The sequence below is a fragment of the Myripristis murdjan genome, chromosome 1, assembly GCF_902150065.1.
Source record: "Myripristis murdjan chromosome 1, fMyrMur1.1, whole genome shotgun sequence".
NCBI lineage: Eukaryota > Metazoa > Chordata > Actinopteri > Holocentriformes > Holocentridae > Myripristis > Myripristis murdjan.
The window spans coordinates 38,595,150-38,617,037 of NC_043980.1; the positions used below are offsets into that span (position 1 = coordinate 38,595,150).

The 21,888-nt window shown below is 42.7% G+C and overlaps 1 protein-coding gene across 2 annotated transcripts; it reads left to right on the forward strand.

The window, feature by feature from the left end:
- Nucleotides 1-103: 103 nt before the first annotated feature.
- kdm2aa (lysine (K)-specific demethylase 2Aa) lies at nucleotides 104-21,859 on the forward strand. 2 transcript variants are annotated; one of them, XM_030054140.1, is made up of 25 exons: nucleotides 104-229; nucleotides 5,302-5,440; nucleotides 5,577-5,655; nucleotides 5,947-5,993; nucleotides 6,205-6,383; nucleotides 7,375-7,481; nucleotides 7,593-7,686; nucleotides 8,755-8,908; nucleotides 9,398-9,513; nucleotides 9,635-9,761; nucleotides 10,579-10,856; nucleotides 11,068-11,145; nucleotides 11,742-11,869; nucleotides 12,247-12,370; nucleotides 12,452-12,580; nucleotides 13,249-13,332; nucleotides 16,661-16,696; nucleotides 17,049-17,154; nucleotides 17,300-17,917; nucleotides 18,450-18,621; nucleotides 18,812-19,063; nucleotides 19,180-19,343; nucleotides 19,460-19,606; nucleotides 20,186-20,404; nucleotides 20,740-21,859. In XM_030054140.1, exons 1-25 carry the CDS (start codon nucleotides 224-226, stop codon nucleotides 20,919-20,921), a joined length of 3,765 nt encoding a protein of 1,254 aa, XP_029910000.1. In that variant the 5' UTR covers nucleotides 104-223; the 3' UTR covers nucleotides 20,922-21,859. The 2 variants fall into 2 exon arrangements, with proteins under 2 accessions (XP_029910000.1, XP_029909990.1); XM_030054130.1 differs by lacking the exon at nucleotides 104-229 and adding an exon at nucleotides 591-1,317.
- Nucleotides 21,860-21,888: the final 29 nt, after the last annotated feature.

Below are 21,888 nucleotides of genomic sequence, written 5' to 3' on the forward strand. Positions count from 1 at the left end.
GCCACCAATCAAAGCAGGAATACAACGCTGCTCCAGCCAATAGACAGTAGTTTGCTGAAATTACACTTCCATTTATGGACCCGCGGCCACTTCCTCGTTGAGGAGAGAGCTGCTAAACGTGTCTGTGCTATGTGAGCTGTCGGGAGTGGAAACACGGCGCAGAAACATCGTGACATAATTTGAATCACTGAAGGCGTTTGCCACTGGTCTGTTGTGCTTGAACATGGTGGTAAGTACAAAATTACGTATTATTTTGAGGCGATTATAGATGAGAATGACTAGTACATTGAGAAATGGGCGGTGTCAGTGCGCCACTTAGTCATTTGATTGGTGACTTCTCATGCCCGGTTGTATGTTTTGTCCAATAAACAACCATATTGGGAAATCCTAACCAATAACAGGCAAGCGCAAGTTGGAAGTGTGCTTCGATTGGTTGCTCTTGGTTTCATTGTTTTGCTATTGGCTGCTCTTGTCCAATCAGAGTTTACAAATACTTCTCTTGAGTGGCACGGCTCTGGACCAACGAATGTCTCGCCGGGTGTTTTGTGATTGGCCCATTGTAGGTTTGAGGGCGGGTTAGCGTTGTGTTTTGTGATGGGATGGAAAATGGCGGCGATTAGAAGACCGCATTAACTTTACAGTTCTTAAAACTAACGGCAGCAACAGCGGGCGCTGTTTTAATCCATTATTTTAGCGGTGGCATAATTTGTCTGTGGGATTTTATCACATCGCGAAGTTCTGTGGAGTTTCGTGTCCATATGAGCTGAGCGTTTTCCAAAAGCTAACAGTAGCTTGGCACGACTTGGACGTTTGTGATGGTGAAGGCAGACAGTGAACAAAGCTCGAGTGCTCACAGAGTCTTGTTTGGGGGCGTTACATTTCATGTAAATTTGTTAGAAAACAGATATCACTGTTGTAGTGTAGCCAACTAAGTCGGCCTCGAGATTTAAGTTCACATTTCCAGTGGACGTTGGCTCGAAATACCTGCACGAAGTCAGCAACTGTGAGGTTTGGATGAGGTGTTGTGATATTATGAAACAATATTAATGTAACAGTTAGCTAACAAGCTCGGACTTGTCATTTTAGTAACCCTCAGGGAAGCTATGCACTGGCATAGTAGCTATTTTTACACTACACAATGCAGCCATATGGACCTACAGTGAAAATTAAGTCAGGTTAAGTCGGGCTTAAAACTGTTATTCAGTAGTTTAATTAGTAGCCTAATTATTAGTCGTGCAGAGTGGTTACTTGTTTAGAGGCACACGGCTCAAACCAGCGATAATGGATGACTCCAAGCCTCGATACAGCAAAAGGCTGGTAAGTTACAGAAGAACTTGAACACGTTCCTCATGGTGATATTGTCTATCATTATCAAACTAACTATGGATATTTGACAAGCAAGAAAACTTCTTATCCAAGACTGTGCATGTTGTTTATTTGTTGGTAAATAATGAAAAGATCGTTATACCCCGTTCGATACTGTCACGATACTTGGGTGCTGATTCCATGTGTATTGCGATTCTTAAGTATTGCAAGTCAATATTAGGAATTATTTTAGATTTTTCTGCTTTTTAGTGATCCTCTAGTTTGTGGTTGTAAAGTTTGGCGATTCTGTGATTATCCGTTTTATACATTTCTGTCAAGTTTCATAAAATGCTGTCATTACAGTGAATTGGCTTCTATTGGGGCTAACAGCATCACACATGAATCAAATGTGGCTCATTTATGGGCAACACGGGTATTGCTAAATACATTTAATTAAACTTGAGATGATTTGGGAACCTACATTTAATTTCCCATCAGAAAGATTAAAAGGCCACACCAGTGATTTTGCATGTTTAGCGTAATATCTAAAAAAAAATGTATATACTTTTTAGAACTCATATTTTAGAACTCTGATATCATTTTCCTCCCTTTTATCCAGCCATTGGTTACCATTCATTCCACTACACTTTCAGAGACTTCGAACTTTCTTCACTCCACTATTCCATCACCAAAATAAAGTTATCCCCATTAGTTTTCCCAAAAGCAACAGCACTGTTGTGTTTTGATTACTTAATGCAGTGAAACACTCCCTCTGCCAGAAAATAGTCCCTGGGGAAATGTTTGTTTACAAAGCCACTTGTCAGTTCTGTGGTTTATGAATGTTGATGACTTTGTTAGCTGCAGATGCAGAACATTATAAGGTGGCTGTTTCAACCAAAAATTCAAATTTTGAAGATGGAGGGATTTTGATTGTATCCTGTGAAATCTTCAGTACCCCCTCATGATTTGCAGAATTGTTGGTTGCAATGTAAGATGTGGGGAAATAGGCCAACAATTCAAAATCGTTATGGTCCTTTAGTTATGGTCCTTTTTTTTTTTTTTTTTTTTTTTTTAATAACTCTTTGATCAGAGCCATAGAGTGTGACTGGTGTTTGCATATGTATGTGTGAATAAGTGCAGTGTTTTTTGTTTGTTTTTTTTTAAAGCAAATGGTATTAATGAGGGCCAGTTATGAATTGTGGTGTCTATCAAGATTGAATTGAAGTTTAAAATGAAAAATCTCTGACAATGAGAGGAGGAGGAGGTCTGTGTGTTTAGGTTTAAATTTACTGTGAACTTGAAACTATCAAGTTTTAAAACCTGAATGGGGAGATCAAGGGACATGTAAGGCAGGAACTGTGGACTGATCATGTCAGCAAAAGTGCAGATGGTTGGATGCATGGTATTATTCATCATGTGAGTGGTAAATACAGAGGGAGTGGAGGAGGAGCGAGTTTGTCCATCCACTCTGTTATGTGACTGTCCGTGTGATGCTGAGGCAACAGATGAAGGGAGGAAGACATACGAAGAGAGGGAGGGCTAAAAAAAAAACAACAAACAACTGAGAGAGCAATGGCAGCAGCATCGCAAAGGTTATATTAGAATGAGACAATAAAGCGGCACCGCCAGCAAGAGAGGAAGAAAGAGAATGGTAGAATGGAGAAAAGTGGAGTGTTGGTGTTTCTTGCAGCCTGAGAATAGAGGGATGTGGGAGGAGAAGAGAAGGAAGAGACAGATGAAGGATGTAACACCGACAGAGAAGGTGCGAGGTGTTTAGTATCTCTTTATCTCTCTTCTTTTTTTCCTCTCCTGTTTCATCTCATCTCGACTGTAGGACTTTTCTGATTGACTACAGACTGGGAGTGAGCTAAAGGAGAGGGAGAAAATAAGAAAGATGGTGTATGTTGGTTTTAAACAGAAGCCGCTGCGGCTTGATATTGTTAGACAACAGAAAAATACTGAAAAGAATGCAGAAATTGGTTGTAAATGGAGATGTATGCAAAGTGACACAGTAAAGACCCAAAATAGAAGTCATTTGTGTGTCATTTATGTGTGCTGTAGATTAGCAATTCTGCCATCAGGTGTGCATTTCAAAATCCCGTGGAAAATATGAGTGGGACAAAAATAAGCTTGGTGTGGGACAGGTATCCATGAGATACGCTGTGTTTTGCTCCTTGAGGTTAAAATGGTGCATAACTATGTAACAGTACAGTAGTATAATAATAGTACAGGTCTAATAGTACAGAACTGTCTTTGTGAGTAGAGGATAACATCTGTCAATTTTGATGACCTCTCTGCTAGTGCCACCAGCAGGGGATTGCAGGACATAGAACGATGCAAGTTCAGCATAGGGCTGTATAATAATACAGTGGTGATAATAGCTGTAATGACAACACTAATACAGCAACAACAACAGTAGTAATCATAATAACACCAATAGCAGTAATAATAAAACTTCTGGTAATAGTTGTAGTCGGAACAATGATAGCGAGAATAGTAAGAATAATAATCATAGGTCTGATTGTATCGGGACTGAGCAATAATTGGAGTAGTAATAATTTGACTAATGACAACTATTGCCTGAAGCACTAAAAGAAATCAGTCAATCTAGTGTTGGCATCGGTAAGCCTATTGTAACATTACTCAAATAGTATCAGATCATCAAGGCTAGAATAGCTCTCCCTTCAGTTTGTAATGGCACAGACACACTAACTCCCAAGGAGCACAGATGCTCCTTGGTGTAATGCTTTAAGGTAACTGTAGCTGAATAAGACACTTTGAGCACTTGAGAGTATTAAATCTTGGTTGTGCCATCAGTTGACATTGTCATGCATCATGGCACCCAAAAGGATTCAAAACAAATTTCCTTGCCATGCTGTTAAATTCCCTGTCCGGGCCTCCTAAATATTAGCATTGAATTGGAAACTCTGAAACAGGCAGTAAACATAACTCTAGTGTTTTTTTTAAAAAAAAAAAAAAAAAAAAAACAGTGGTCTACGCTTATTTTCTGAAATGAAAACCAGTTTATGAAAGTGGCTGCCACTGGTTGAAACCACTCACACAGAGAGGTGGGAGAGATTATGGAGAAGGGGGAAGGGAGTTGAGGATTGGGGGCTCAATAGAGGAAGAGAAGGATTATCCCTCCTTCATCTGTTGAGACCTTGGACTCCCCCCTAAAGAAAAGTATGAGTGCACCATAAACTGGTCCCAGTGCTTCAGTGATTCACAAACAATTATGAATGCCAGTGTCCAGTAGATACTTTTAAGTTCCTTTGTACTTGAATGGAAGCACAATTTGTGATGCAACTGAGTAAATCATTTTCTGTGTAATGTTTGCACTTGATGTGCTTTCGTTGTTGGGAGTTGACTAGTTTTGACTTGTTTTTCAGTTTTCCATTTTTGCTGTGATACAGTTTCTGCTCTGTCATGTCTCTAGCACATCTGTCTTTGTGTGGTTGTTTTGCACTTTGCATTAGCAGGTGTCTACGTAGTATTTAGATATGAAGCCCTTTATTTCTTTCACAACTGTGTTAGGTTGTATAGTTACCTGGATGTGATGTGAGTCCACAGGGTGATGAACTGTCTTCATTCATTGTCCTGTGCTCCAGCCTCCAGACCCAGTACCCATTTTTTGTGTAGGTAACAATTATTTGTGAAAGTATTACCCGGTTGTTTCTTTCTGGCATGAGGTTACTATGAGGAAGTTTCCTGCAGACGCTACCTTTTGGATCTACATTCTAATTCAAATAGGAAAATAACTAGAAAAGAGTCTTTTAATTTCCTCAAAAAATCTGTACCCGTAAAAAGAAAAGTTTCTCAAGGGGGTTAATAAAGAATCAAAAAATTTTACATAGAATTTTTTCCTTTCCCACTTCTTTCTTTAAACTTATGTGTGTCATCTTCCTTTTTCCCCTTTCCTCTGTCCTTTGTCTATTACTTCTCTTTCCCTTTCTGCTTATTTTTATGTTTATTCATACTTCCCTGCTGCCATCCCAGAGGGCTGGTACCCGGCGGCGTTACCATGACGATGGTATCTCAGACGAGGAGATTGACGGGAGGAGGACGTTTGACCTGGAGGAGAAAGTTCACAGTCAGAGGTTCAGCTCTGACCGGGTTATTCGCATGGAGGGGAAAGGTAGGGCAGCGCATGCGTCCAACATTGTGACTCAACACTGAAACAAGTTAGTAATTTAACCAAGGTTTCAAACACAGCTGTGATGTCTGCAGAAATGTCTTATCCATTGCTGTCCTTGTGCTTTGTGTGCTTTTAGACTTGACGTATGAATATGTTCAGAGAGGAGGATTGAGGGACCCCATCATCTTTGAGAAGCCTAATGGACTGGGAATCAAGTAAGCCTCTTTCATTTCTCTGTCACCTATTCCTCACCTTTCTTACTTCTCATCTCCACCTACTTTTCCCATCTTACCTTTCACCTCTATATTGTTGTCCTCCTGTAAAGTTACTTTTCAAGGAAATAATAAAACTGGTTGAATTTCCTTTTGGCAGCCATGTATCTTCTACTTTCTTTTCCAATCCATTGTCAAATTTTTCATTTCATTTTCATCAAGTTGAGGAAAGCTAAACACAGAATCACATGTTCAACATTACTGTAACCGTTTTGTTTTCCTGTTCGTCCACAGGATGCCAGACCCTGATTTCAGTGTCAATGACGTCAAAATATTTGTTGGTAAGATTCCAGAGATAAACTATCAAGTATTTAAAATATTTGAGGTAATATAATGTGATGCATCTGCTGAGTATCTCCCAGTATTTTTTTCCTCCCTTTTTCCTTCCTTGAGCAATACAGCTGTGGTTAAAAAAAAACCAAAAAAACAAAAACGGATGCTTATTGCTAAATTTTTGTTCCTTTCTCTAACCTCCCTCCCGCTGTCACGCAGGTAGCAGACGAATGATAGATGTGATGGATGTGAGCACCCAGAAGGGGACAGAAATGTCCATGGCCCAGTGGAGACGCTACTATGAGACCCCTCCATCCCAGAGAGAGAAGCTTTACAATGTCATCAGCTTAGAGTTCAGCCACACCAAGCTGGAGAACCTGGTCAAGAGACCTGCCACAGTATGTTTATGAGTGAACAGTTTCTGTTTTCAGGAGCTACAGTATTTTGAATGCAACCTGATGTTGGCACAGATTGCACCTGACAAATCCTCAGGACAACAGTCATACATACACAACTACACGAGATCAGCCTAAAATTAGCATTGTGGGAGAATACCTCAAAATAGGCTAGGAGTTTGTTGAAGAACACTAATGGCCAACTTGTAAAACATGTTAATGGAGAGTCCAGTCGGAAAGTATATTTAACTACAGTTTGACAAACAAAACAGTAAGGGCTGTCAGAGAGGCTCTTCTTTACCTCACATCTCCTGCTAAAAGTTGTCCAGGAGCCCAGTGCACAGGCTCCAGCTGACAGCTGACATGAAGCACATTCTGCACCTGCTGAGAGGGTTAGGGTTAGATAACGCTCCATATCACACAGGGCCAGTCTTAATAAAGTAAAGCAGCAGCCTCGGGATTGCAGAAAGATAAAGAAACTATCCAGTTAGCTAGTCATTTTCACACTGCTCCGCAATATGTTATAACAGTTTTGTTCTACAAAATGGTAATTACTTCAGAGGTTTCAGCAGCGTGAATAAGAAATTCTGATGTGGTCTGCATGTTTTGGTTAGTTAGCTAATTACGTGTTAGCTAGTTAGTACAATAACAATTCTGTTTCTTCTCTTGTGGCCTTATTTGCTTACACTGTCTAGCCCATCAGAAAGCCCTCTCTCAGCCTGGGGCTTAACGCAAAAGTCCACTTTGTAACTTGGACTTTGTAATCTTCAAACCCTTTTTTATTTGCTGTTTTATATGCTGTTATTTTGAAAGACTCAAATTCAAACTGGTGTTTATAAAATTTCTTGCAGCCTCCATGGTCTCCTTGTCTTCAGCTCCGCTGCACAGTGCCCCCACCTGCTCAGCCTGTCTCACAACACCCACTTTGTTCAATTAAGAAAACTTGCTGGTTTTGGCTGCAATGCATGAATAGCTTTTGTTTCCGTGTGTGTAGGTGGATTTGATCGACTGGGTGGACAACATGTGGCCCCGTCACCTGAAAGAAAGGCAGAGGGACTCAACCAATTCGATTAACGACATGCAGTACCCCAAAGTACAGAAGTAAGACAGTCTTTTGTGTGCTGACCATGTAATGCTGCTCTACCTCTTCACATGCACAGTTCATCTGGACATTTGGAAGGAAACATGGCTGATGTGTTGGTCTCTGTCCAGATACTGTCTGATGAGTGTCCAGGGCTGCTACACGGACTTCCACATTGACTTTGGAGGGACCTCAGTCTGGTACCACATCCTGAGAGGATGCAAGGTGGGAGCACAAACATGCATCCACATTATCGTAGTCATGTGAAAACCTTATATTTAAAAAAACAAAAACAAAAAAACTTTTAGACCATAGAGGAACCTTAAAATTTTGCATTTCAAGTTTAACTAGTATAAAATGTCTCTTGCATACCCGAGAGAAAAGTCTTGACACAGGTGAAGGTGGGAAAGAAGATAAAACATAAAATGCACTTGCTCAATATTGGAAATGCAATGTTGTGGTCAAGGAGCTTTGTCATGCTTTAAGAAAACAATGCATCCATAATATATGTAAAAAAAAAGAAAAAAAAAAAGGTAGGACTAGAATCAGCCAATCAGTCTGTGGCCATGATGCTCTCCCTCCTATGCAACTTTGATAAATGAGCTCCCTGTTCTTTCATCAAATGCCAGTTACACATTCTTGTTACTGCCAACAATGATGACAAATATGCATTCATTTTGAAATCAATAACCAAATGTGTTTGGGAACTGCCTAATGTGACTAATGTGGAACTATACGATGTAGCATATTTGTCCATGAGACACAAGATAATATGACACTGTAACCTTAACATAGTCCATAACTGTGTCAGAGTATTACAAATAAACATTGATGTTACAGTATTATAGATTTTTCCAACTTTTTTGTTCTGATTTGATTCACTGCAAGAGAGTAGGAGACCATTTTATGGATAGTCTATACACTTTTCTGAGACATTTTTTGGGATAGCAGACATTTGTTTTTGTTTTTTAAGCACATCAAATGTTAATGGCAGTACATTTCAACACATCATATTCTTTTAACATATCATGTTTAAAAGTAACATGTGTGTCACTTCCTCTTTAAGTTTTGAATTCCTTTTTTTAACCTCTGTGTGTAGAGCAGCAACAAAAGCAGTTGTGGATATTATACTGTTTTCTTTCACATCCTATAGTTTGTGAATGGTTAAATTTAAAAAAAAAAAAAAAAAAAAAAAAAAAAAAAAAGTCCATTTGTGAGCGTCAACCAGAAGCTGACATGTTTATATTGCTTCCTCCAGACTGTGATGTGTTTTCTTTCCTGGTTTGTGGTCAGGTGTTCTGGCTGATCCCTCCTACCCCTCAGAACCTGGAGCTCTATGAGAACTGGGTGCTGTCAGGAAAACAGGGAGACATTTTCCTGGGAGACCGAGCAACTGACTGTCAAAGGATTGAACTGAAGCAGGGCTTTACCTTCATAATACCTTCAGGTACACACACACTCTGCTTGCAAGGATTACAGTGATGATTGAATATAATGTCACATATGGACATTATACCACAATTGCACACCTGCCAACCTGTGTGCATTTTGCGTAGCAGGCACGCATTTTGACCTCAAAGTACGCTAGTACGATTCGATGCTCTACAGGTATGCATATTGTTGCATGTCGCTGGTTTCAGTTTCTATTCAAGTTATCACTCTAAAGTTGATTCCGCCACAGATATCTGCACGTAAGCGGAGTGAAAAGCTTTAGATCAATCACACCCCTCGTCCACCTGCCCCGCCCAGCCAAGTGCTTCAGTTCAGTTCAGAGCCTCAAGCCAGCCAGATAACCGAGCCCTCTTCAGCCGCCCAATTGGGGTTATCGGGGCGTGGTACGCATAAAATTTCTTCAAGGTTGGCAGGTCTGCTATTTTTTCAGGAATGGAAGTTTATGGAAGTTGGAATAGTTAGAGTACGTGTGTTTTTTATTCAGGCTGGATCCATGCTGTCTACACCCCTGTGGACACTCTGGTGTTTGGAGGGAACTTCCTTCACAGCTTCAACATCCCCATGCAGCTGAACATCTCCAACATAGAGGACCGCACACGGGTCAGTGCAACCACACACACACACACACACACACACACACACACACACACACAAACACTACAAATCACTGGCAGTCATCTGCTTTGAAACGGTTGATGAGATATGCCTCTTGCTTTCCCAGGTCCCAGCAAAGTTTCGTTACCCATTCTACTATGAGATGTGTTGGTATGTGCTGGAGCGCTACGTCTTCAGCCTGACCAGCACCTCCTACCTCACACCAGAGTTTCAGAAACACTCCCTGGGCATCGGTATGAACAGACTTTCTCAAAACACATGTATGAAAAACTTGAATGCATGTCAATCAGTAGGGCCCCCACCATATGATTCATGATATTGCTGTGCATATTTGATATGTATTACAATTCTGTAATCATTGTGATTCCATATTACATTATGTGCAATATTGGACAAGGTGAAGGATAATATTTTATCATATTTTGTGAATTTTAAGGACTTTAACATTTTTTACAGTGCTGGTAATTAATATATGAATATATAATTTTTTAAAAGTAAATAATTAAAATAAAAATGTGAAGGACAACATGGCAGTATAAAAATCATCAGGCCTTTCCACATTGACAAGAATAAAATTCTTGATTTAACCTTACATAACATTGGCGAGCTGCTCCCACGGGCCTTTCTGCTCTGTGTGTGTGTGTGTGTGTGTGTGTGTGTGTGTGTGTGTGTGTGTGTGTGTGTGTGTGTGTGTGTGTGTGTGTGTGTGTGTGTGTGTGTGTGTGTGTGTGTGTGTGTGTGTGTGTGTGTGTGTGTGTGTGTGAGACAAGCACAAAAACTGATATTATTGAAACTGTTAGACCATTAGATCTTTTATCACAGCCAGTTTGTCCTGTTGTCCCTCTTTTCTCCCTGTCCATCCACATCTTTTTTCCTCTCCCCCTTTATTATCCATCCACCCCTTCCTTCCCTCTTCTGTCATCTCCATTTTCTTCTTATCTGCTCTCCATCTTCCATCTTCCGTTTCCATCCCCACCTGCATTGTCTCTCTTTGCTCCCCCTGCTCCTGTCTGCTATCCCTTCTCTCTCCATCTCCCTCCTCTTTCCCAGGGCTTAAAAAGCCGCCAACCTCAGATCCAGCGACTGAGCAGGTGAAAGAAGAAGAAGAAGAGGACGAAGAAGAGGAGGACAAAGAAGAGGAGGAGAGTTGTGGTAGTAACGAAGAGACCTCCCAGTCCTCTAATAAGTCAGGGCTTAAAGTTCATCTGACTCCCTTGGAGCTGGAGGGGCTGTGGAATCTGCTGGGGAAACTGGAAGCTCTGCCCTCTAACAAGAAATGTGTCCCAGCGGGCATACACAATGCCCCTGCACTGCTCACACACATCAAGGTAGGAGGTGGTGTGTTGGTGGAAGTGGGCGGTTCATTTCTTGTTCTTCTTGGGAGGTTCAGACGTTCTCATAAATGTTGTACAGTTACATGGAAACAAGATTTGAGGGAGGTTTTTTTTTTTTTTTTTTTTAATAGCTCTGTAATTAGCTGGAGGCATTTCGTTTGTAGCTCTCACTCTGTCTTCTCCTTTCTCCTCTCCCTCTCCACAGGCCCTACTAAAGGAACATGCCAGTGACAATCCAAAGCTGTCTTACACAGGAAAACCTATTGTCAAGTGGCCGAAGAGGGTAAGCAGCCTTCAGTCCACAGAGACACACAGAATATTAAGTATGGTTAACACTGGACTCTTCAATCCATGAGGGGGAGGGGGAGGCACTTTTGAAACAGTTAAAGCACTTAACAAAGAAGAAAAGAATATAATCTGTATACTGTCATTGCACAAATTGCAATGAAAGGCAATGAAAGCAAGGTAGACATGAAAAGAAAAAACTATGATAGCAAGGTCAATACTGTCAAAGATAATAACATTAAAGCGTTTCTGTAAAAGCAATTCAAGAAGTGCATAAAAGATGATCCAGATTTAGCAAAACTCCTGACGAGGGATATTCCAGAGTTGAACCTTGATAGAAAAGCTACCTGTGATTGAATTATTATTTGCATAACAATTTACAGTAATCTGTCTTTACTTTCTATTTCCTTTATTTAATCCCTGTTTTTTCTTTCTTCCACTTCTTTCACATCCTGTTTTTGTACCTTCCCATTCTCTGCTCCCTTCTCCTGGCCTGTGCTCCTCTCTTCCTCATGTTCCCTTTTCTCTCCTCCACTCTGTGCCCCTTTCCTGTGATCCTTCTCTCCTCTTGAATATTCCTGTTTTATTTTCTAGCCGTCATGGTACCAGCCTCCTCCTCCTCCACCTCCTCCCCCTCGTCCTAAATTGGCCACCACACCGGTGATCCCACGACCTCAGAAACCAGCCTCCTCCATGTCTGTCCTGAGGCGCCGTAGAGTCAGGTAACAGGAGGAGAGTGTGAAATGTTCAGTATTTCTCTTACAATAATCAGAGTTTCTACAGTCATGAAAACCCTAGAGAATTTGAAAATGTGTTTCTTAGGCTATAACCTGAGAGGGAAGAACAATTAAGATTTTTACCTTCTCATTCAGCTCTCATATTGTTTAAGAAACCAGTCAGTCTCCTCAACACACATTTCAGCTGACCAACACCACTCACTGCATTACAGAATTATCATGATTTGAGTTCAAAAACACAGGGACATTTGCACCTTACAAAAGGCAAATGTCATGATAAACGTTGGTGTTTGGGTTTCTAATTTTGTTGTATTTCATTGATCACCTATGTGCTGCTACATGTTCCTGTGCTCCGTCCTCAGGTGTAAACGTTGTGAGGCCTGCATGAGACCAGAGTGTGGCGAATGTAACTTCTGCAGAGACATGAAGAAGTTCGGAGGTCCAGGGAAGCTCAAACAGACCTGTGTGCTGCGACAGTGCCTGGCTGTGAGTGTCTGTCTTTGTGCGTGTGTGTGTGTGTGTGTGGTGGGTGTGTATCCTTTCTAATCTGCCCCTCTTCCCTCCCAGCCGGGCCTCCCTCTGTCAGCAGTGTGTGAGGTGTGTAAGGAGCCCAACCAGGAGGAGACTGGCGACCCGGCCCTCACTCTGATGGAGTGTTCCAACTGCGCCCAGATCGTCCACCCTGCCTGCCTCACGGTAACACACACGCAAATACACACTTACTTGTCACACTACACTATACCTTTATTGACTACATTCACCCCCTAAACTTTAACCTTCACTCTAACTCTAAATCTTATTGCATTTCTAATCTAAAACTGCAGCCCAATTCAATTTTTTTTAAAAAATTTAATTTATTTAATTTTTAATTCTAATTTCTAATTTAATTCTAATTTTAACTTGAAACTGTCCTTTGAGGAATCTTTTTAACCCAAAGGAGTTTTATGTCTGTAATAGACCTTTTCACAGCAGCCATTTTGATGTGAAAAAGCAGGCAAACACTGGTGTTATTATTGACATTAATTATATTCTTGTTCCATTTTAGTGTAACCGTTTTTCCAGTATGAGCCAGCAGGAACAACAACAGGAAATATGTATAAAATGATGCACAGGACATGTTTGATGTAATGCTGCAGCCATAAATGTGATGTACATTCACTGATGTGTTGCAACCAGCAGAGATGCAATATGGATGTAACACTGTTGTACTATATGGGGGATTTTTTGCAGGCACATTTAAGGGAAAATCAGAGTTTATACAGTTAAAGCATTATCTTTGTGGTGTCTTATGTGTTGTCCTTATTTCTTATTTTACCCCGTCCTCCTCTCATTTCACCGCTTCTTTCTCTGGCTTGTGTGTGCAGATCCAGGGTGAAGGGGTGGTGAATAAAGACTTGCCCAGCTGCTGGGAGTGCCCAAAGTGTGTTCAAGGAATCACTGACCCAGAGGTAGACACACACACACACACACACACACACACACACACACACACACAGTCACAGTCTCATAAATACAGTGGCACACACAGCCTCCCCAGTCCCCCTGCAACCAGCTTTACATACACAGTCTTAATCCGGCGCACACACTCTTGCTTACAGTGTGTCAAAGCTAATGGGTGTCGTGTCTCCTGTCTGTGTTTATTTGTTTGATTATTTATTTTCAATTGATTTGGATTTTGTTGTCGTTTTATTTTCTATTTAATTGTAATCCGTTAGTCATCAGGCAGTGATGAGTCGTTGGTTGTCGGCCACCAGCAGCACGTCCGTCCTCACGGCCCCCTGGTCCTGAGGCTGGGCCCCGGGCCCTCTGCTTCCCTGGGGGGTTCCGTGGGCTCCCAGCAGGATGGGGAGGTGGTCCGCTGTGGTTTCCTCCCTCCTCCTCCTCCTCTTCCTTCCTGCTCTTCCTCCTCCTCAGCCTCACTCCTATTGGTGGCGGCCCCTCTGCCTTCTCAGCCAATCAGCTCGAGACTGGTGAGAGGTGCCGCCTACTTTGCGTACATCCATCCGTCCGTTGCGTGCCCCTGTCCACCCACACCCCTTTTTTGTCCTATGATTTCCAAGGGAAGAGGCACAACTCTTGCTCTAAATTGTAAGATGAAATGTATTAGGGTTCAGACTGAAATAAATTTGTTGTGTAAGAATTTGGTCCTTATGTAAATATTATATTTTATGCAAGAAGAGCACCTCTTCTCTTTAACTATTAGCTGATTATTTTGTGTCTGACCTTTGGTTCAGGTTGGTGTATGCACTGCTTTTCCATTGTTGCACTTTTGTACATGAATTTTTAAACAACATGAGGCAACTAACAGATTCAGAGATGTTAGTTTCCTCTCTGTCTGAACTGCATATTCAGAAAACAAACCGTGGTGACCTCTTGAAGCTCCCTGGCAGGGAATAGGACCCTTTACAAGGTGACTGCCTAATACCGTTAAACAACAGCCTGGAGAATTGAAAGAATTGAATTTGCACTTTTTGTGTAGTTAGAAGCGCACTGTCAAGACTGTCACAGCCAGTATTTATGATAGGACTGCCATCAGTAGCCCCGTGTGTTCAAGTCGAGCACACAGAAAAGCACAAACCCTGGACCACTGAACAGTGTGAAGAAGTGATCTGGTCTGATTCATCTTCCAGGTGGACTTTTGGAAAAGAGCCAAAAAAAACACCATCTGCGCTAAATGCTAACATAGTAGTAGATCTGTAATGAAGGAAAGTGAGGACATTTTTCAGGGCAAGATGATAATGCCACAATACACACTGCTAAACATATTCAGGAAAAATTCAGATTCCTTCCATGGCCCTCCCACCCCTCCAGATCTAAACCACAGTGAAGGTTTGTGGTGAGTAGAATCCTACCTCGTTGAGGCTTTGCCTCTTGCATAAAGGTCAAGTATCCCAAAACATACAGTTCAGGAGTTTTGGTAACAGCAGCAGAAGGAGAACTGGTGGTTTTCTGAGGGCAGAGGGGTGGCCCTACTACTTCTTTCTAGCTAATTATTTATATGTACCCGATTTCTCCGCGTGGATCAGTATTGTACTTCTGAGTCTGATTCTGATATTTTGTCAGGACTTTTCCATTACTTGGGTGGTCACTGTTTGCTAGTAAATTTTTTCTTTTTTCGTTTCCTTTTTTTTTTTTTTTTTTTTTTTTTTTTTTTTTTTTTTTTGTTTCACAAAGTCAGTCTCTGTGGTTGTGTGCCTTGGTGCTGTCACAAAGTTTTTGCTCGTGAGTCTAACCAAAGCATATAGAGAGAGAATGCCAAACAACAGCCACTGCCTGATGTTATGCAGAACAGAAGAGTGCAGTACAGTATTTTGGTCATCGGGGGCACTGCTGAGCTCTTGGTAATTGGTGTAGAATACATGTGCTCAGTCAGGGTAAAAGCTTTAAAATGATCTCTACAGTTGATTCCAAATATTTACCAGTAATTGGACTATTACTGTCATTGTTCCACGGCCCCAGTATTTACAATGAAGACAGAATTATAAGCTGACGAGAAATCCATGGTTGTAAAATGATGGCAGTTTAAGAAGATTTCCACTAGCATCAAGGCTATATGCTGTTTTTTTTTTGTTTGTTTTGTTTTTTTTTTCTTTTTGCACAATGAAAGCAAAACATTAGAACCAGAATGAAATAACAATAGATTGTGCAGGTGAGATACAGAAAACCCCTAGGGGCTTATAAGAGAATCCCACCTCAAAATTTGATTACATGGCTAGAGAAAATGGTTCCAGATTTCCTTCATGCAAGCACAGAGAAATGTGTATCTTGTAAAGCAGTGTCTGCTCATTTTCATCAATATACAGTTAAAAAAAAAAAAGATTTAAGAGCTGATTTTCTGTAAAAGTACCATAACCGCTGTTCATTTGACTCAGTTTAGCCCAGTTTTAGCACTCTGTCGCCCCCTGGAGATGGAAACGCGTTATTGTAGGTGGAATATCTCTCTTGTCTACCTCTGGCTCGGGCTTAACTGTCTCAGACTTAACTGTCCAAAACATCAGGGGTAACAATTTCTACAAGGGAGGAAAGGAATTTGGACTATCTGAGGGACTCTCTAGAGGAACTCCTTTTAATGTGACATTTTCACTACGTGTCCATCCACTCGTCCCTACCACTCATTGGCTCTTCCATCACTGTGCTGACTGGCTGATCCCCTCCTGGTTGTCTGGGTGACTGGTTGTCGGACTGGCTGGCTAGCTGAAAGGAGGCTGAGGATGAAGGAGGGGAAGGGGGTGGGTGTGTTCCACATGAAGTTGCTGCCAAATGAATGCTGTCATTGTGTTCCTGTGAGCCTGCATTTGTCAAATGGCAAATATGCTGCTGGTCCACCTGTCCTGCTGCATGTAAATAGAAAAGGAGACACAGAGAGGAGAGAGTTTTCTGTTCCTTGTCTCACATTGTTTTGTACTGGTCATATGCATGTATATGTTGAAGAGCGCATAGGGAAATCAGTACATTAAAATCAGATATTGGCTACTCTGGAATGCACTGAATGCAGTTAGTGAAAATGAACTTATTGAAGAAAGTTCAGTTGTATTGACGATGGCTGACCAGAGAGATCGCTTCAGCTTTAGCGGAGACCTGCATTGAAATGAAACCTCAGTTCTCAGCCGTCAAAAATCCATAATGGCCATACACTAGAAGAGTGGCTGTCTCTCAAAACTCAGATCCTCTAAGGAAGAGGAGAACCAGAGGCCCGAGACCAGGCTTCTGAGATTTTCCTGTTATGTGTTTTTTGTCTTTGATTTATTGTATTAACATGGTTTTCTCCTCTCACAGCAGCCTAAAGGAGACAAGAGCAAAATGCTACCAGTGGTAAGTGTTTCTAGTGGAGCCTTATTTTAAGACACTGAATTCATTGATGAAGTCATTTTTTTTTATTGAAGGCCTCTTACATTCTCTTCATTATTCTCCTTCCTCGTCTTGTTTTTTTCCACCATACCGACTGCCAATGCTATCCTCAATTGCTCTTTTTCCTTGCGTGGTTCTTCCTCCTGCATTTTTTATTTCTCATCTGTACCTTGATTCTTCTATTTTAAAATCGCATCATAACACATCATTTCTTGCTGCATTTTCATATCTTCCATCATTACATCCTTTCCTCTGTCGTATTTCTTTTCCCGTCCTTTCCATTTTTCGTCTTTCTGGGCCTCCCTGTTTTCTCCAGAAGCGGAAATCCTCCTCCCTTCTCGATGCTCGCATTGCCAAGATTTACCGACGACACAGACACAGCCGTGACGGAGACGACTCTGCCAGTGACGATGATGATGAAGGTTTGTTAGCCTCGGAGTCTAGCAGTTTCTTCTTCTTCTTCTTCTTTTTTTTTTTTAACCTTGTCACTCAGTCAAGTCCAGGTGTGTCCCTGTCATCACCTTATTCTGACTTTACACTATACTATTCATCTGTTTGTGCCTGCAGCCTCTCAGAGAAGGAAGCTGGCTCTCCAGGCCCGTGGAGGAAGCCACGCCTCCAGGAGGGGATTCGGGGCCAATAGGAGAGGACTGTTGAGAGGAGGCTCCGCCCACCGAGGCAACAGAGGAGGCCTGGTGACTCCCGGTTCCTCTGTGCTCAAGCTAAAGCGAGGGATGGCCATGAGGGAGGGGGCAAGGAGGGGAAGAGGCGTGAGGCTGCGGGGAGGCTCCAAAATGCAGAGGAGAGGAGATGAGTCCGACGAGTCTGATGACGACGACGACGACGACGATGATGAAGAGGAGGAGGAGGAGGACAGTGAAGACGGGGATAAAGAGCGACGGCACCGTCGACAGAGACGGAGGCGCAGGACGGATGATGATGACGATGAGGATGAAGACGAAGACAGCGAGGGGCAGGAGTTCGACCCTGAGGAGGAGGAGATGGACACACTGGAGGATGAGGAAGAGGAGGAGATGGAGGAGGAGGAGATGGAGGAGGAAGGACGCTGGGATTCAGACCCAGAACCCCCTGTTCTCCTGGTGTCTGATCTTAATGATGATCTGCTGAGTGGCTCCTACCTGACCGTCACGCTGCAGCGCCCCCACAAGGCCAAGAGACACGCAGGTAAGGCCTGTTTTGGGCCTGGAATTGGAAACATGTCAGACTTGACATGTAAAAACAATAGTGATGGGAAAGAAACAAAAACACAGACATGACCAGACTAGCCACGTTTAAAGCTGCAGTAAGCCATCTCTGACCACTAGAGGGTGTTGAGAGCTCAAACTCAAATAGAGGCACTCCTTCCAGGTTCATGGCAGATCGCTTGTACAAAACCAAAATTTAAGGTGAAAAAAATGTGAGAATGAAACGTATCCCTCATTTCCATGTCAAAAAACAAGGCTCTTGTTGCATTACTTGGATTATTTTGTCTTTGAGCTCCAATTCAGAAATGTGATAACAGACTTTCAGCTGCAAGATATGCTGCTTTGAATGAATTCTAATATTCTGCTGTTTAAAATATTTTCCATTTTATTTATTTTTGAGAAGTAAAATGAAATAGAAAATGGGCAATAAATGAGGAGGTGGGTTGGTAAATCAGTGTATACAGTGTAGGTAAAGATGAATGAATAAAGTTGAACTTGTTGTTCCTGTTCAGGCTCCATTGTCCCTAAGCTGGAAGCAGCCATGGGTCCGAGGACCGCTGCCGTGGGACCTGGAGCTCAGCAGGGCTTTGTCCAGCGCAAGTCTGCACTCTCCAAACCGTCCCGACTGAAGAACAGTGACGGGACCCCCGACAGCCTGACCCCAACAAGCAGAGGACCCGGCAGGTAGGACTGACCAGAAATGTGTTGGTGATGTAAAGGGTTATGGGATGGGATGACTACCTGAGGCATAATAATCCATCTTCTATTTAACAAAAAAAACCATCCAACTTTAACTTCCAAACTCCACTGAGACTAAAGCAGAGAGAGATCTGTTTGAAGAATCGCCTAATGGCATTTTGTCCATATCTGGCAGGCCACGTCTCCGGGGTAGCCATCACCATGGCGACCGAGGCCCCAGGGATAGGTCTGCATCTTCTTCAGAGGAAGAGGAGTCTGCTCCCCATACCTCGTCCTTCTCTCCCCCGTCCCTGCTGTCGCTGCCGTCCTTCAAGGACGTGGGGAACGAGAAGGGAGGGGAGAAGGAGGTGTGGGTGGCCGTGTTCAGATACCTGAACCGAGCCGAGCTGCTGGCCTGCATGACTGTATGCAAGGCCTGGTACAAGTGGTAAGTCTCTCACACACACACACACACATCTTTTTAAATAACTGATTGATGGTTTACACAAATGATCTATCAAAACACTTCATACGGAACACTGCTTGTGGATGTTTTGTGTGCAGGAGCTGCGACAAGCGCCTGTGGAGCCACGTGGACGTGAGCCGCTGCAGCCCGCTCAGTAACCAGGCCTTGGCGGGCATCATTAAGCGGCAGCCCACCTCTCTGGACCTGTCCTGGACCCCGCTGGCCAAGAAACAGCTCAACTGCCTGCTCACCAGACTGCCAGGTACAAACACCAAGACACACAGGACATAAATGCAAGTACGAGTCACAAGCATTCTCATTTCTCTCTTCTCTGTTCTTCCATCGTCTCGTTCTTTCTCCCTCCTCTCGTCTCTCCAGGTGTGAGGGAGTTGAGGCTGGCCGGCCTGTCCTGGTCCTGTCTGTCAGCACTGGTCTCTCCTACTCTGCCCTACCTCCGGCTGCTGGACCTGCGCTGGTGTGAAGGTGTTGGTGATTCACAAATTAAAGATCTGATCACCCCGCCTGGTTAGTAGAAGCGTCAGACTGATTTATTACTTTGTGACTTTACTTTGGTTTGTCCCAGCAGCATAAAGAGCGTAAAGAACTGTAATGTTTCTTTTTAGGACTGTATTATACACTTGTGGCCCATAGCAGTGATTCTACTGTTAAGCTTAATATCTACAATATGTATAAACTTGACATTCCTGCTAATCTTTTCCCAAAGTAAGCAGTTGTATTTTTGAACTACAATATCATTTTTCCTCCCTTTTATCCAGCCACTGGGTTCCATTCATTCCACTACAATATGAAATTGAACTTTCAGAGACTTCAAACGTTCATCACCGTAATAAAGTCGTCCACATTAGTTTTCCTAAACGTAGCAGCACTGTTGTTTGGATGACTTGAAATTGGATGGAGTGATGGAGAAAATAGTCCCTGGGAAAATGTTCATAATGACTGCTGTGGTCCTTTAAATCACTTGCAAAATGTTTTATGAACTCAAAAGTTACTGTTATGTTTAAATGCTGCCTGTTTTGCCCCAGTTCTCTCATTGTCTTTCTTTGTCCTGCACTCGCCCCGTCTGTCTGTCTTCCCTGGGTCCAGGCTCGGAGTCGTCCCGCAGCCGGCTGCGGAACATGGTGACGTTGCGTTTGTCTGGTTTGGACATCAGCGAGTCGACTCTGAGGCTGCTGCAGCGCCACATGCCCCAGCTGGAGAGGCTGGACTTGGCGCACTGCAAGGACATCAGCGACACCTCCATCGCTCTGCTGGCGGCGGCTGGGACGCACACCCGCAACAACCTCACTGAGCTCACACTGGCCGGTGCGTGTGGAGGGAGGGCGTTTAATGTTCAGTTATGTACAGGATAATCCACAACAAAACAAGTTAGCGAATTTTAATGCAAAACATGCAGGCAAAGAATGCCCTGAGTTGAAGTTGAGTGCACACACCCTTTAAGACACACAAGGTGTGTGTTAAAGGGTTTAAATGGGAGTGGATTATCCTGTTTATAAAAGGGTCACTGGCCAAAAATGTAGAATAACAGCAGGATCAGGATCTTTTGTACATGAACATCAAACTCAGAGTGTAGATTTGCTCCTCCCTCTGTCCTTGTGAAGGGAATCATTTCTCACAATGACACGTGTGTCTCCCTCCAGGTTGTAGCTACCTGACGGACGGCTGTCTGTCCTACCTGAAGAGACTGTCCTCTCTGACTCTGCTGGACCTCCGAGGCTGTAAGAGCATCAGCAGGCGAGGCTGTGATGCCTTCATCTCAGACCTGTCACACATCGCTCTCTTCTGCATGATGGAGGAAAAGCTGATCCAGAGGATAGACTAACAGATGCTGTTTCAGTCACCTGCACCACTTAGGAGCTCATCTACAGGACAGAAGAACCACAAGCGGGGTTCAGCTGAACAACACTCGCTCTGAGGATAAAGTCCAGACTGACTCATACACACGAGAGGTTTCAATGTAATTTTGCCTCATCTCGTGCCGTTTTTGGGAAGCCAGTATCTGTGGTGTGGCTGGACACAAACTCACCAGTATCCAGAGGGAAACATCTTTTTTTTTTCTTTTTTTTTTTTTTTAAATAAAATGTATCTAAAATGTCAAACATTGAGGGAACGGGACCACAGCGACTCAGATACAGTGTTATATATTTGTTATTCAGAGATGTTTAGCTGTAAGTGTTTCCTGGCTAACCAAAGCCATCAGCTCAGACTTTGAAGCTTAAAATAACTCTTCTGGTTCCATAACTCTGTGGCTGGTACTGAGTGAGAACAGGTGCTTTAATATCCAGTGTAATGTTGGGTCTCCCTGTGATGATGTCACATATCGCTGCTGTCAGGTGAAAACATGGGATGTTTCTACAAGCTCTGTCTTTTGTCACAGATTGTGGCCTAGAGAGCATGTCTACACAGACGTGCCAACACTACAACAAGATATGGATTCTTTTGTCAGCAGTGTGATGTGTGTTCAGTCGTAGTAGTGCTGCATATGTACTCATGAAAGTTAACAAGGGACATCACACCTTATCCTGGAATCCAAGTGAACAGTGAAGATGGAGAGGACGACATCTTCCTGTACCTGTACCTGTGTACAGGTATTCTAACATGAATATGTGTGTTAATTTGTCCAGGTTAAGGGTCAGTCACTCAATTTTCTGAGGCTTTTTTTACTTTTACTTGTAAATGTATGTGTGTGTGTATGTGTTGGGGGGGGTTGAATAAAGTTCAACTATGACATGAATGAGTAAAACATGATAAAACATGTCATATCTGAGTGGAGATGTGTCTTGACTGAT